The 16,490-nt window shown below is 39.5% G+C and overlaps 1 protein-coding gene across 1 annotated transcript in view; it reads left to right on the plus strand.

The window, feature by feature from the left end:
* The window catches only part of HADHA (hydroxyacyl-CoA dehydrogenase trifunctional multienzyme complex subunit alpha), a 54,256-nt gene that overhangs the window by 7,436 nt on the left and 30,330 nt on the right, over positions 1–16,490 (plus strand). Inside the window, exons 5-7 of the mRNA XM_067703514.1 lie at positions 1,426–1,564; positions 2,554–2,673; positions 4,561–4,663. Coding sequence (XP_067559615.1) covers positions 1,426–1,564; positions 2,554–2,673; positions 4,561–4,663 — 362 coding nt within the window. The remainder of the gene's footprint in view (positions 1–1,425; positions 1,565–2,553; positions 2,674–4,560; positions 4,664–16,490) is intronic.

Raw genomic sequence — 16,490 nt, forward strand, 5'->3', positions numbered from 1 at the left:
TCTAGGTATATATGCTAGAGAAATCCCACCCTTTGGTTTTAAGGACCCGTGCATGCATAGGGATGTTCAGTCCTGTATAGTTTTTTTAAAATAGTGAAGAATTTGAAACAAGCTAAACGTCAGTCATGAGGGAAATAGATAAGTAAATGTGGAATATTCACAAGATAAAATACTACAAAAACAATTCAAAGGAACTAACGATCTACAGCATAATGTTAGAACTCAAAAACATAATGTTAAGTTAAAAAAAAAGCAAGTTACAGAATGTTTGATACTGTTTATAGTTTATATAAACATTTAAAAACCATACATGAATACTTCTCTGTATTATTTATGGATACAAATATGTAGTTGGTTTGAGGAATACACTACAAACATGAAAATGGTTGTTTCAGGGTAAATGAATTGGCTGGTAGAACTTCAGGGGTCAAAGGCTACTTTACCAATACAGCTAATATTTTCTTTTTTTTCCAATGATATAATGTACGTATATATAACTTCTTTAAAATTCTTTAGAGCAAAAGTAAGGAGAGATGATGCCTTAATATTAGTTTACTGGGTTAAAATGTTAACGGTTATTAATTCTGTCAAAATATGGGTATTTGTTATATTATTTTTTGCAGTTTAGGCAATGATAGCCAGCATTATTGGCTTAGTAATTTGTATGTATGGTGTTTGTATATTTTTAAACTTTGTTCAATATTGTATACCCTTCTTTTTTTATGTATAGTAATTAGAAATTCATAAATATTCTGTTTGTTTATGTTTATTTTTTAGAAAAAGCAAAGTTATCTCCATCAAGTGCTTTCTCTTCTAGCTTGGTTATTTAAGCCTAGTAAGACACTGATGTACCTGGTAGTAGCTACCTAAATCCATAGGAAAATACTTGTAGCTTGTGTGAGGCTAGCTGAACAAGTCCCAGCATATAAAATGACAGAAAATTAGTTGTCTTTGGTCAAAAGTAAAAAACCCACAGCTTAAATGTGTTCAGAAACAGTAAGTAGCAAATGAAACAAACTGAAATTAAAGGACATTGAGGACAACATTATTGTAATAGAAGCCTTTTTTTCTGACATTCTGATTGATGTTTAATCCGAAAGCTACCTGATAGTGAAAATGTTTAATCTGCTTGTGAAAATATTTACCAGAAGATGATTTTCTAATGATTTGTTACCAAAACAAACACAAATTTATTCAACATGTTTTGTTTCATGTTCTCTGAATCCAGAAATTTAACACTCTTTATCGAGAGATGATATCACTGATATTAGTGCTATCTGAGGCAAAATCATTCTTAAACTTCTGAGTGTTTGAAGATTCACTACCGAATATTGATATATGATAGGATAAGGATATGGTGGATGAAGTATTGAACAAAATAGGTTATGGTTTTCTTTTGGTTCTCTTCTCTCATGTTTACTGCAGCATGTTAACTGCTTGCACGACCCCTCAAGAGGTAACACAAATATCACAGGAAGCACAGAGAATGTTTGAGAAAGTTGAGAAGTCCACAAAGCCTATTGTGGCTGCCATCAATGGATCCTGCTTAGGAGGAGGACTTGAGGTACAGATTTATTCCAAAGTCATTGAGACAACGGTCCAGCTCATTGTTGGGATTCACCTGCTGCAAACCTTTAGCTACTATTTTGCCTTAAAAAAAGTTGTTGAGGGAGAATCAGCCTTGTTTTTAGCTACCAAATTTCTGGATAGGTTTTTATCCTTATTCTCATGGCACAGAGCAAGTGAACCAAAGTGTCATGTTTTCATTTACAAACTGAGAAGATTTTGAACTAGCTCTCTAAGGCCCCTATCAATTCTAAAAAACCTTGTTAAAGTTTGCGAGGCAGAGATTGAAAAGTGTGATGCATGCTGTTGAGCTACTGAAGTCTGGTTGAGACACATAACGCATAATGTTCGTCAAGCGTATTGTGAGTAGTAAAGATGGTAAATAACACAAGATTTGAGAGAAGAGATGCTTACCAAACTGGAGCATGTAAGAAAGAAGGAGGGGAAAAGAAAATAACATTTATTGAACATTTATCACATGCTGGGTTCTATACTAGACACTTTCACGTGTATTAATTAAGGAAACCTGTGTCTGGTCCTAAAAGATAGGCAGAATTTGATTAACCAGAAAGTAGTGGGAAAACATTCCACATGTCGCATGGTGTGAGCAAAGACAAGGATAAACAAAGCCTAATTAGGGCACCGTAAGTAGGCCTGCTTGATTGAAGAGTCTTTACATCACACAGGGTTTCTTAACCTGGGGTGCATATATAATTATGTGTGCATTTTTCTGTTGAGAGCTTCCATACCTTTCAGCAGATTTTCAAGGAGATCTGCAACCCAAAAAGAGGTTGATAACTTAGGGGAAAGATATGGAGTAAGGCCAGAAAGGTAAATTGTAGAAAGCATCAAATGCCAGCCTAAGGAATTTCGGTTTATTCTGGGGGCACATTCTTGCTTTATGAGTAATATTTAGACCCTCACATATCCTAAGATGTTACAAACTTACATTTTTTAACACTCTAATTTTCTTTCATTTGTTTGAAGCTTGCCATTTCATGCCAATACAGAATAGCAACAAAAGATAAGAAAACAGTTCTGGGTTCCCCTGAAGTCTTGCTGGGAATCCTACCAGGAGCGGGAGGCACACAAAGGCTACCCAAAATGGTGAGTTTAAGATACCCATGTTAACTTGAGAACCTCGGTCCTATGTGCCCCTTTAGATCTATTTCCTCTGTACAAAAGGTATAATATGGGTATTCATTGTAAAATTTAGAAACTGGACTTCCCTGGTGGCGCAGTGGTTAAGAATCTGCCTGCCAATGCAGGAGACACAGGTTCAAGCCCTGGTCCGGGAAGATCCCACATGCTGCGGAGCAACTAATAAGCCCATGCGCCACAACTACTGAGCCTACACTCTAGAGCCTGTGAGTCATAACTACTAAGCCTGCGTGCCACACTACTGAGCCTGCGCTCTAGAGCCCCTGAGCCACAACTACTGAGCCCACGTGCCACAACTACTGAAGCCTGCACACCTAGAGCCCGTGCTCTGCAACAAGAGAAGCCACTGCAGTGAGAAGCCTGCGCACCACAACAAAGAGCAGCCCCCGCTCGCTGCAACTAGAGAAAGCCCGCGTGCAGCAAAAAAGTCCCAGCGCAGCCAAAAATAAATAAATAAACAAATAAATAAATAAGTAAAATTTAGCGCTTCCCTTGAGGCGCAGTGGTTGAGAGTCCGCCTGCCGATGCAGGGCACACAGGTCCGTGCCCCGGTCTGGGAAGATCCCACATGCCGCGGAGCGGCTGGGCCCGAGAGCCATGGCCGCTGAGCCTGCACGTCTGGAGCCTGTGCTTCGCAACGGGAGAGGCCACAACAGTGAGAGGCCCGCGTACCACACACACACAAAAAAATTAGAAACCAAATACAATGTGAATATATAGGATCAATAACATTTTATTCCTGATATTTGTTTATTTTTTCAATTGTACTTTTTATTTATTTTTTCAATTCCTTGATCAAAATGATTGATCAGGGTCCTTTGTTAGTCCCTGAAGAAGGGAAGAGATAGATAAGATACATGTCTTGCTTTCTGGAACTTACAGTTTAATTTGTTCCTTCTCTGCACAGTATGATCTTACCAGTTTTTCAAATCCCTGGGTCTTATTTCATGATAACTGTTAAGAGGCAGACCTTTCCCCTGATTTGGATGATCTCACTGTTGTATTCTATAGACCCAAAAGAGGCCCATCAGGCTTTTGAATTCTTAAGAAGAAGGGAAGGACAGTCAGACCTGGGGGCTGCAGAGCAATCCTAACATCAAACTCCCTGAACCTCATAGCCTCTGGTACTGTGGGTTCTTCAGGGAAAACAACACTCAGCAGAAATACTCTTTGCAGAGAAGTCGATAGGAGTTGGACATAGAAAAATGGGAAAGTTTATGGTATTTGTTTTCTGATAATAAATAGTGTGCATTCCTTCATAGGAATTGCCAAGAGGATTTACTGAAAGAATGAATAAGCCTATATGTGTATAGAAAATATTGCTGTTTCTTTTGTTTTGTTATAGTTGGTTCTTGAATGTAGCTAGAAGCTGTTCGAGCACCTACATACAAAGCCCTAGTTGAGTTCTCTTTTTGTTAAGTCTAAGATTCTTTCTAAAGACATTGTCAAAACTATGAGATTTCTCAGTCTCTACTAATTCTGGTATAGGAATTTTAAATACACAAATGATAGAGAAGAAACTCAGAATGACATAAATGTACAATTCTAGGAAACATGACATTTTTTCTCTACTTTATCAATCCATAAGACAGAAATCCTACATATTGAATTAAAAGAAGAGATATAAAGACATTTTTAACTTCAGGCGGAGGTTTCTAAAACTAAACTTTACCTAAATGTGTATCAGTATATAAAATTTCGTTGATATATAACATAAAAATCTGGTTTGAGTTTTCTCATTTTAATATTTATTTTGCTCAGTTGGATGATTTGTAAATTGTAATTATCACTGATTTTTTTCCACCTTTGCTCTAATCCTTGCTTGCTTGTTAGGTGGGTGTGCCTGCTGCTTTTGACATGATGCTGACTGGTAGAGGCATTCGTGCAGACAGAGCAAAGAAAATGGGACTGGTTGACCAACTGGTGGAACCGCTGGGTAAGTGCTAACATGCTTCAGAATTGAGCCTTATGAAGTTATTTATTTTCTTAAAGAGTTAATATCTTGAATATTGGTTATAGTGAAACCCAAACACTTAAGAAATGAGTCATTATTCTGAAGAGTGAAGTTTTCTAAAAATAGCTAATACTAAATCATTTTCAACATCACCCCAATTTCTATTTTACGTTATTTATAATTGGGACATTAGGAATACAGAATTGAATCAAGTCATTATTTTTGGTTCTTAAATTACCTGTATCATTATCCATGATAACTATTCTTCAGTTTTTTGTGTCTGTTTTAATAATATAATAAACATGTATGAAACAACCAACCTAAGGATATTAATAATGGACATCTACTAATGTGCTGCTTCCTCCCATACAATTTCCTTGCCTCTTCTCATCCAAAGAAACCACTATTCCAGATTGTATGTTCATCACCCTCTTACATTTCTTAAAAATCAGCATTGTTGAGATGTTATTTACATGATAATAAATTTACCAGTGTTTAATGTACAGTTTGCATTTTGACAAACGTATATAGCTATGTAAACACCACCACAATCATACAATAGAACATTTCTAGTATGTATCTTTTTGTGTCTTTCATTTAGCATACTGCTTTTGAGATTCATCCATGTTGTTATATGTCAGCAATGTATTCCTTCTTGTTGCTGAATGTCATTCCATTGTATAGATAAACCATAATTTGTTTATCCGTTCACCAAATGATAGACATTTGAGGTGTTTCCAATTTAGAGCTATTCTAAATAAAGTTGCTATGAACATTCATTGACAAGTCTTTATGTGGAGAAATATTTCATTTCTTTTGGACAAATACTGAAGAGTGAATTGGCTGGACCATATGATAGATGTGCTTATTAGCTTTTAAGAACCTGTCAAACTGTTTTTCCAAAGTGGTTATACCATTTACATTCTTACCAGCAGAGTATGAGAGTTCTAGTTACAACCACTTTGCACGCTCAGTCTTTTTAATTTTAAACATTTCAATAAGAGTGTAGTAATATGTCATTGGGGTTTAATTTGTATTTCCCTAAAGACCAAAGATACCGAACTTATTTCATGTGTTTATTTGCCTTCTGTATATCTTCTGATAAAGTGTTCAAATGTTTTGCCCATTTTGTTTGATTTAGCTGTTTTTCTTATTACTGAGTTTTCAGAGTTCTTTATATATCAGGATATAAGTCCTTTATGAGATTTGTAATTTGCAAATATTTTCTCCCTGTCTATCGCTTGTCTTTTCATTATCTAAGAGTAGAAATTCTTAATTTTGATGAAGTCCAATGTATCAAAGTCGTCTTTTATGGATCATGGTATTGGTGTTTTAGAAATCTTTCCCTAACAAGATTGCAAAGATTTTCTCCTATGTTTTCTTCTGAAAGTTTTGTAGTTTAGCTCTTACATTTTGGTCTGTGCTACTTCAAGTTAATGTTTATGTTTGGTGTGAGGTAAAGATTGAGTTGTTGTTGTTGTTGTTTTTGTTATGTGATTATGAATATCCAAAATGTCCTGGCACAATTTTTTGAGAAGACTCTTCTTTCCCATTGACACCTTGACACCTTGGTGGAAAATTAGTTGATCCTCTGTGTTTGGGTCTATATCTAGGTTTCCTATTTCCAATTTATATGTCTTTACTTAAGACAGTGTCACACTGTCTTGATTATTGTGTTTTATAGTAAATCTTGATATCTGACAGTGTGACCCCACCCTCCACCTTGCTTCTCTTCTTTCAATATCATTTTGCCTATTCTAGTTTCTTTGCATTTACATATGAATTTTAAATCATCTCATCCATATCTACAGAAACATCTGCTAGGATCTTGATTGGAATTCCATTGAATCAATGTATCAATTTGGGGAGAATTGACTTTTTTTTTTTTTTTTTTTTGGCGGTACACGGGCCTCTCACTGTTGTGGCCTCTCCCGTTGCCATAGCTCACGGGGCCCAGCCGCTCCGCAGCATGTGGGATCTTCCCGGACCGGGGCACAAACCCGTGTCCCCTACATTGGCAGGCGGACTCTCAACCACTGTGCCACCAGGGAAGCCCGAGAATTGACATTTTAAAAATACTGAGTGTTTTCATTATGAACATAATATAACTTTCTGTTTACTAAGGTCATCTTTAATTTCTCTCAGTAGTGTTTTATACTTTTCATTGAACATATCTTGTACACATTTTGTTAAATTTGTACCTAAGTATTTCATACTTTTGTGCCATTATACTTTTTTAACTTTAATTTCTCATTAATTACTAACATATAAATACAAATGATTTTCGTATGTGGACCTTGTATTCTATGATTTTGCTAAATTTATTTATTAGTTCTACTAGGTTTTTCTGTAGATTCCTAAGGATTTTCTACATAAATAATCATGTTATCTACAAATAAAGACATTTTGGCTTCTTCCTTTCCCATCTGGTTGGTGTTTCTTTTTCTTGACTTACTGCAGTGGCTAAGATCTTTAGTACAATATTGATTTGAAGTGAAAGCAGATATTATTAACTTGTTCCAATCTTAAGAGAGACATTCACGTGGATGCTGTAGGGTGTATAATGTTACATAGGTTTTTCATATATACCCTTTATCAGATTGCAGATGTACCTTATTTATAGTTTGCTGAGAACTGTATTGCTTTTTCTGCATCTAATGAGATAATTGTTTGGGTTAGTTCTTTTAGTTTATTAAGTAAAGTCATTTACATTGATTTTTGACTATTGAATTCATTCCTGGAATAAACTTCACTTGGTTGTGATGTATTATCCTTTTTATAAAGTGCCGGCTGAATCAGCTAAAATTTTGTGAAGGATTTTTACGTCTGGTCATGAGAGATAATGGTCTCAGGAATAATATTTTTTTTCTTGTGATATTATTGCCTGGTGTTGATATCTGGGTAATTCTGACTTCATAAAATGAGTTGGAAATATTTCTTCCTCTTCAATTTTCTGGAAGATTTTGCATAGAATTGGTATTATATTTTCCTTAAATCCTTGATAAAATTCACCAGTGAAGTTATATGGACTTGGAGTTTTGATTCTTGGGAAGGTTATAACCTATGAATTCAATTTCCTTAGTAGCTATGGGGCTATTCAGGTTGACTATTTCTTTTTTCCTTTTTTTTTTTTTTGGCCTTGCCACGTGGCTTGCAGGACCTTAGTTCCCTCACCAGGGATTGAACCCAGGCCCCTGGCCATGAAAGCACCAAGTCCTAACCGTTGGACCACCAGGGAATTCCCAGGTTCACTATTTCTTTTTTCTTTCTTTCCTTTTTTTTCTTTTAATTGGAGTATAGTTGATTTACAATGTTGTGTTAGCTTTGGGTGTACAGCAAAGCAAATCACCATACATTTACTTATATCCACTCTTTTTTAGATTCTCTTCCCATACAGGTCACCACAGAGCATTGAGTAGAGTTCCCTGTGCTACACAGCAGCAGGTCCTTATTAACTATCCATTCTATACACAGTAGTGCAGGTTCACCATTTCTTTTCTTTTTTTTTTTAATTTTTTAAAAAAATTTATTTAATTAATTTTTTTGCTGTGTTGGGTCTTCATTGCTGTGCTCAGGCTTTCTCTAGTTGCGGTGAGTGGGGGCTACTCTTCGTTGAGGTGCGCAGGCCTCTCATCGTGGTGGTGTCTCTTGTTGCGGATCACGGGCTCTAGGCGAGCAGGCTTCAGTAGTTGTGGCATGTGGGTTCAGTAGTTGTGGCTCGCAGGCCCAGTAGTTGTGGCGCATGGGCTTAGTTGCTCTGCGGCATGCGAGATCTTTCCAGACCAGGGCTCGAACCCATGTCCCTTGCATTGGCAGGCGGATTCTTAACCACTGCACCACCGGGGAAGCCCCAGGTTGGTTCACCATTTCTTGAGTGAGCTGTAGTTGTTTGTTTTGCAAAGATTTTGTCCATTTCATTTAAATTGACAAATTTATTTCAATAAAGTTGTTCAGGGACTTCCCTGGTGACTCAGTGGATAAGACTCCACACTCCCAATGCAGGGGCCCTAGGTTTGATCCCTAGTCCGGGAACTAGGTCCCACATGCATGCTGCAACTAAGAGTTGGCATGTCACAACTAAGGAGCCTGCCTTCTGCAGCTAAGACCCAGCACAACCAAATAAATATTTTTTCAAAAGTTAAAAAAAAATAAAGTTGTTCATAATACTTTATTATTCTTTTCATATCTTTACACTCTATAATAATGCTCCTCTTTCATTCCTGATATTGCTAATTTGTGTCTTCTGTTTTTTCCCTGATGAGTCTGGCTAGAAATTTATCAGTTTTATTGATCTTTTCTAAGAATCAGCTTTTAATTCCATTGGTTTTGTTTGCTGTTTTATTGATTTCAGCTGTCTTATTATTTCTTTCTTTCTGCTTGCTTTTGGATTTAATTTGCTCTTCTTTTTCTAGTTTCTTACTAGAAACTAGTTTCTTTCATTGATTTTAGGCCTTTCTTCTTTTCTAACATAAGCATTAAAGCTATATATTGGGAATTCCGTAGCGGTTCAGTGGTTAGGACTTGGCACTTTCACTCCTGGGGCCTGGGTTCAATCCCTGGTTGGGAAACTAAGATCCTGCAAGCCGTGCGACACAGCCAAAAAAAAAAAAAAAAGACAAAAAAAGCTATACATTTTCTTCTTGGCATTGCTTTATCTGCATGTTTTAATGTTATGTTTTCAGTTCCATAAAGGTCAAATATTTTCAGATTTCTCTAGTGATTTCTTCTTTGGCCCATGTATAATTTAGAAGTATGTTGTTTAATTTCCAAATATTTGGGGATGATTCAGATATCTTTCTGTTATTGGTTTCTAGTTGAATTCTGCTGTGATCAGAGTATAGTCGATCCTTATTATTTGAGGTTCCCTGTCTGTGAATTTGCCTACTCACTAACATTTGTCATAACCCCAAAAGTGATACTCGTGGTTCTTTTGCAGTCATTCATAGACACGTACAGAGTGGCAAAAGATTCAAGTCTCCCAACGCACATGTTCCCAGCTGAAGTCAAACAAGGCACTGTCTGCCTTCTCATTTCAGCTTTTATAAAACCAGCAAGTGTCCTTTCCATGGTCTATTTACTGCCACGTTTTCCTCATTTTGTGCTTTTTGTTTGTGATTTTGCTGTTTAAAATAGTGAGAGCTAGGAGTGGAAAAGAATTGAGTCAGAGTGAGGGAAAATGTCTTTAAGGTTTCTCTTTACTCCCCCAGTAAGGAGGCCTTAGCAGAGGTACCTGAAGAAGACCTCGGTTGAAGGTCCCATATAAAGAGACTTAGGAATGAAGGCACATGGGCTCGGAATGAAAATGTATGTAAGAGCATAGCCAGTCAGGGAGACCTGAGTCATTGACTGCAACTCCCATTAAAGACTGCAGTGCGTCGGCTGGGCACCAAGTCTGGTATGGGAAGGACAGCTTTCTCCATGATGCCTGCGAGGCCTGTAATTGCCTTTGCTTGGACCTGAAATATCACATAGGTTTTTGGTTAGGCCTGGACCCCTCAATTTCTGCAAATAGTCATGTGGCCATAACAGGTATTTATAATTACCTACTTCTACCCATTCCATATTTCCTTTGCCCTTAGGGAGTACATCAGCTGGTCACGGTTCTTTGTCTGGTAGGGTGACCTTCATTCCTAAAAGGTCTGGGCCACTAGCAGTCCTGCATGAATTGGATTGTTGTAATTTTCCACTAAATAATTGTAGGTCACAGTAGCCCTAAGAGACACCCCAAGAGATCTCCCATATTTGAGACATACTCTCCCTTACCTTCATTGTAGTAGCAACCCAACTTCCCCTGGTAATCAGGATTAATCACCCCAGCCAGTATAGTAATCCCTTCTCTGCCTGTTTCAGAGGCATGAGGGGCCCAGAGTGACCAGATGGCAGTCTCATCTTCCAGTTCAATAGAATCATTGTTATGTCTCCTGATGGACTTTGGAACTAAATCCTCTAGACCAGCAGAACCTAAGGTTGTAGGACAGAAGCACATTCTTTGTTGGTAGATCACTAGGGGTAGTAGCAGAGCCATCTCTATATGTACTTCTGGATTCCTGGACCCGTGAATCCTTGCTATGGAAGATACGACACCGTATATTGGAGGTTGATTTAGAGCATATACAGGATCCTAGGTGATACTGCCCTAGCCTTACAAAGTATTACCACCTACCTAGTGCTCTGAGTCTTTAAAAGTCTATTCCAACATTCTCTCAATCCAGCTGCTTCACGGTGATGGGGCACGTGGTGAGTTCAGTACATTTCATGAGCATGGCCCATTGCCACACTCCATTTACTGTGAGGGGAGTTGCTTGATCAGAAGCAGTGTTGTGTGGGATACGTGATGGTGGATAAGGCATTCCATAAGTCCACAAATGGTAGTTTTGGCAGATGCATTGCATGCCAGGAAGGCAAATTCATACCCGCAATAAGTGTCTATTCCAGTAAGAACAGAGTGCTGCCCTTTCCATGACGAAAGCAGTGCAGTGTAGTCAATCTGCCAGAATGTTGATCACCTTGGGAGGGTCCTGGTATGAGACAATCAGTGTTGGTCTGTGCTGCTGATTGGGCACTGAACAGTGATTGCACCCAGGTTGGCCTTGGTGAGTAGTTGTTGCTAAGCCCACGCACAGCCTCCATCCCTGCCATCATGGCCACTTTGTTCATGAGCCCATTGGGCAGTGACAGGGGTGACTGGGGAAAGAGGCTGACTGGTATCCACAGGATGGATTATCTTTTCCACTCGATCATTAAAATCCTCTTTGAGATCACCCCTTGTTGACCATTCACATGAAACACAAATATTTTCACATTCTTTGCTGAGTTTTCTCTTTCCCAGTCAGCTGCTCATAGGGAACTTCCATGAGGCCATAGGTGCAGGCTGAGAGAGAGAAGCAGGAGTAAGGGTATTTTGGCCACTTCCTCATGCAACTTGTACCTTTAGGGTCTGCTCAAGCCCAGTCTCATGTATACCACTTCCATTTGATAATGGAGTGCTGTTGCGCACACCCAGCTTTATGGCTTAGTGGGTTAGACAGCATCCATTTCATGACAGGCAGCTCAGATCACATAGTAACTTGGCCCATGGTTAAGCTTAGAGTCTCCACTAAGGCCCAGTAGGAAGCTAAAAGCTGTTTCTCAGCAGGATAGTAATTATTAACAGAGGATGGTAGGGCTTTGCTCCAAATTCCTAAGGATCTGTACTCTGATTCGCCTGTAGGGCCTGGCAACGACTCCAGACAGCATCTCTGTCTACCACTGATGCTTCAGGCGCCTTCAGGTCTGAATCGTATGGTCTAAAGAGCAGAACAGCTATTCTAGTCCTAAGCCCAACTCAAAACTAGCAGCCTTCAAGTTACTCAGTAAAGGGGCTAGAGTAGCACATCCAAAAAAGATGTTGCCTCCAAAATGCACTAGGTGTTGTGCCTGTTTTTTGTGGTGGGAGGGGCCAGATGCAACAACTTATCCTTCACCTTAGAAGGAATGTCTCAGCATGCCCCATACCACTGGACCCCTAGAAATTTCACTAAGATGGATATGTCTAGAGTGGTTGGTACTTCCAGCTCACCAGGTCCATTCAGCATAATATCATCAATGTAACGAACTGGCATGGTATCTTTTGGAAGGAAAAGGCAATCAAGGTCCCTGTGGGCTAAATTATGACTTATGGATGTAGAACTGATCACTCCTGAGGTAAGACAGTAAGGGTATATTGCAGGCCTTTCCAGCTGAAAGCAAACTGCTTCTGGTAGTCTTTACTACCAGCTATCAAGGAAAAAAGCACTTTCCAGATCAGCAAATACACAAGAGGTAAAAGGAGATGTGTTAACTTGCTCAGGCAATGAAATTGCATCTGGAATACCAGCGGCAGTTGCCGTTACCACCTGATTAAGTTTACCATAGTCCACTGTCATTCTGCAGGAGCCATCTGGTTTCTGCACAGGCCAAAAATATATAAATTGAATGAGGATGCAGTGGGAATCACCACTCCTGCATGTTTCAAGTCCTTAATGGTGGCACCAGTCTCTCTAGTCCCTCCAGGAATGCAGTATTACTTTTATTTTACTATTTTTCTGGGTAGAGGCAGTTTTAGTGGCTTTCACTTGGCCTTTCCCACTATAGTAGTCCTTATTCCACAGGTCAAGGAGCTAGTTGCTGAGGATATCTATTTCAATCGTGCATTCTGGAAGTAACCAAAGGATGAGTTCAGGAACCCACTAGGCCCACTGAGATAGAACTGAGCTAATAATCCTTTTATCACATGACCTTATAAACCCCTGTCCTGTCTGGTGGATCACAATAACATTTTGAGTCTTTTGGAATTACTCTCAGTTCCGAGCCAGTGTCCAGTAATCCCCCAAAAGTCTGATTATTTCCCTTTCCTCAAGGTAAATGACCATAGAGTCCCTTTGGGGAAGATTAACAGTATAATTCCCTCAAGGAGCTACAACCTCCCCTTTATTCAAGGGGTTCTGGGTCTTTAAACTGGCTCATTTCTGAGAATTGATGAGGGCGATGACTTTCTCTTTCCTTTCTTTTTTAAAAAAACATTTATTTATTTATTTTTGGCTGCGTTGGGTCTTCGTTGCTGCGCACGGGCTTTGTGTAGTTGTGGGAGCGGGGGCTACTCTTTGTTGCGGTGCTCGGGCTTCTTATTGCGGGTGGCTTCCCTTGTTGCGGAGCACGGGCTCTAGGCGTGCGGGCTTCAGTAGTCGTGGCTCGCAGGCTCTAGAGTGCAGGCTCAGTAGTTGTGGCGCACAGGCTTAGTTGCTCCGTGGCATGTGGCATCTTCCTGGACCAGGGCTCGAACCCATGTCCCCTGCATTGGCAGGCGGATTTTTAACCACTGCGCCACCAGGGATGTCCGATGACTGTCTTTGGTAATTCACGTTATTCTTAGGTTTACTAGACCTAGAATTCTGAATCCAGTGGGCCACCCATCATCTGTTTCTTTCCTAGGAATGCCATGATAAACTAGCCAATGCCATAGGTCTCCACAAGTCAAACTATTCTGATTACTATTTACTTTGGCTCTGCTCTCCATTTTGGTAGCCATGCCCCATTTGCTTTTGGCAATTGAGTGTTGCTCCTTGGCCCCTGCCACCCCAGAATCCCATTATCCCCACTGCATTTAGGGATCCTAGTTGATGGTAGCAGTTCCCACTGTAATTTCTGACCTACAGAGAGGAGCAACCACAGAGCTCTTCAAGGATGCTGGGACTCCCCTCCTAAGTTGATTTCTCTTGGTCGTGGTGAAAGGTGTGTCCTCTGACCCTTCCAGGGGGGCTGAGCAGGTCCAGCATGATAAATCCAGGCTAACATTCCAGTTTCCTTAAGCCTTTTAATATTTCCTCTACCATACCAACATGGTTCTGGCATTTTGGCTTCGTTCAGTACTGCTTGTTTTCTATATGTCCCATCTGTTCTTTGTTCCTTTTTTCTTCTTTCTGCTTTCCTCTGGATTAATCTTTTTTTTTTTTTTTTTTTTAGGGGGGGGGCCGTGCCATGTAGCATGAGGGATCTTAGTTCCCCGAGCAGGCATTGACCCCATCTGCCCTGCAGTGGAAGCACAGAGTCCTAAACATGGGACTGCCGGGGAATTCCACCCGGATTAATCATTTTTTATCTTCACTGTTGGACTTTTACTTTGCTTTACCCTTTTAATGGTTGCTCTAGGGTTTACAGCATACATCTTTTTTTTTTTTCTTCTTATTTGTTTATCTTTGGCTGCGTTGGGTCTTTGTCGTTGCACGCGAGCTTTCTCTACTTGCGGCGAGTGGGGGCTATTCTTCATTGCAGTGCTCTGGCTTCTCATTGGGATGGCTTCTCTTGTTGCAGAGCACGGGCTGTAGGTGCGCAGGCTTCATTAGTTGTGGCACACGGGCTCAGTAGTTGTGGCTCGCGGGCTATAGAGTGCAGGCTCAATAGTTGTGGTGCATGGGCTTAGCTGCTCCGTGGCATGTGGGATCTTCCCGGACCAGGGCTTGAACCTGTATCCCCTGTGTTGGCAGGCAGATTCTTAACCACTGTGCCACCAGGGAAGTCCAGCATACATCTTTAACATGTAATCTGTCTTGATATATCATTTCACATGTAAGGTAGGAACCTTTAAAGGGTATACTTTCATTTCCCCCCATTCTTTTGCTATTCTTGTTATACTTCTGCATGTATTATACATTCCTTAACGTATTACTATTTTTGTTTTAAACAATTATCTTTTAAAAAGATTTAAAAAATGAGATGATTCTTTTCTGTTTACTCATATATTTATCATTTTTGGTGCTCTTTATTCTTTGTATAGATCCAGGTTCCCATCTGGCTTGATTTTCCTCCAACCTGAAGAACTTCCTTTAACATGCTCTATAGTGTAGGTCTGCCGGCAGTTAATTCTCTCACTTTTTGATTTGTTTGAAAAAGTCTTCATTTTCGAAAGGTATTTTTGATAGGTATAGAATCCCAAATTTCCAGTGTTTTCCTTTTGGTACTGTATAGATATCTACATTGTGTTGTCGCTTGCATAATTTCTGAGGAAAAGTCTGTTGTCATTTTTATCTTTGGTCATCTGTATATAATGTGTCTTCTCCACTCCTACCCCAATCCTCCCCAAACTGCTCTCACGTTTTCCCTTTATTACTGATTTTAGCAATTTATTTATGATGTGTCTTGGTGTGTGTGTGTGTTTTAAATGTTTGCTATACATGGGATTCATTGAGCTTCTTAGATAGTGAGCTTGGAGTTTTCATCAAAATTGGAAACTTTTTGGCTATTTCTTTTTTTTTTTTTTTTTTTTTTTTTTTGCGATACGCAGGCCTCTCACTGCTGTGGCCTCTCCAACTGCGGAGCACAGGCTCCGGACGCGCAGGCCCAGCGGCCATGGCTCACGGGCCCAGCCGCTCCGCAGCATGTGGGATCCTCTCAGACCGGGGCACGAACCCGTGTCCCCCGCATCGGCAGGTGGACTCTCAACCACTGTGCCACCAGGGAAGCCCTTGGCTATTTCTTTAAATATTTTTCCATCTCCTCTACTGCTTTTCTTTCCTTTGTTGTTGTTGTTGTTCAGGGTGATTTTTCTTTAATTTTTATTTTATATTGGAATATAGTTGATTAACAATGTTGTGTTAGTTTCAGGTGTACATCAAAGTGATTCAGTTATACATATATATGTATCTATTCTTTTTCAAATTCTTTTCCCATTTAGGTTATTACAGAATATTGAGCAAGGTTCCCTGTGCTATACAGTAGGTCCTTGTTGGTTATCTATTTTAAATATAGCAGTGTGTACATGTCAATCCCAAACTCCCCATCTATCCCTCCCACCCTCCCATCCCCCCTGGTAACCATAAGTTCATTCTCTACATCTGTGAGTCTGTTTCTGTTTTGTAAATAAGTTCATTTGTATCGAATTTTTTTTTTTTAGATTCTGAATACAAGCAATATCATATATTTGTCTTTCCCTGATTTACTTCATTTAGTGTGATAATCTCCAGGTCCACCCATGTTGTTGCAAATGACATTATTTCCTTCTTGTTTTTTTTTATTTCCTTCCTTTTAATGGCTAAGTAATATTCCATTGTATATATGTACCACATCTTCTTTATCCATTCATCTGTCAATGGACATTTAGGCTGCTTCCATGTCTTGGCTATTATAAACAGTGCTGTGGTGAACATTGGGGGTGCACATATCTTTTGAACCATGTTTTTCTCTGGATATATGCCCAGGAATGGGATTGCTGGATCATATGGTAACTCTATTTTTTACTTTTTTAAGGAACCTCCATACTGTTCTCCATAGTGGCTGTACCAATTTACGTTCCCAC

This window comes from Pseudorca crassidens, chromosome 14 (assembly GCF_039906515.1).
Source record: "Pseudorca crassidens isolate mPseCra1 chromosome 14, mPseCra1.hap1, whole genome shotgun sequence".
NCBI classification, from domain to species: domain Eukaryota; kingdom Metazoa; phylum Chordata; class Mammalia; order Artiodactyla; family Delphinidae; genus Pseudorca; species Pseudorca crassidens.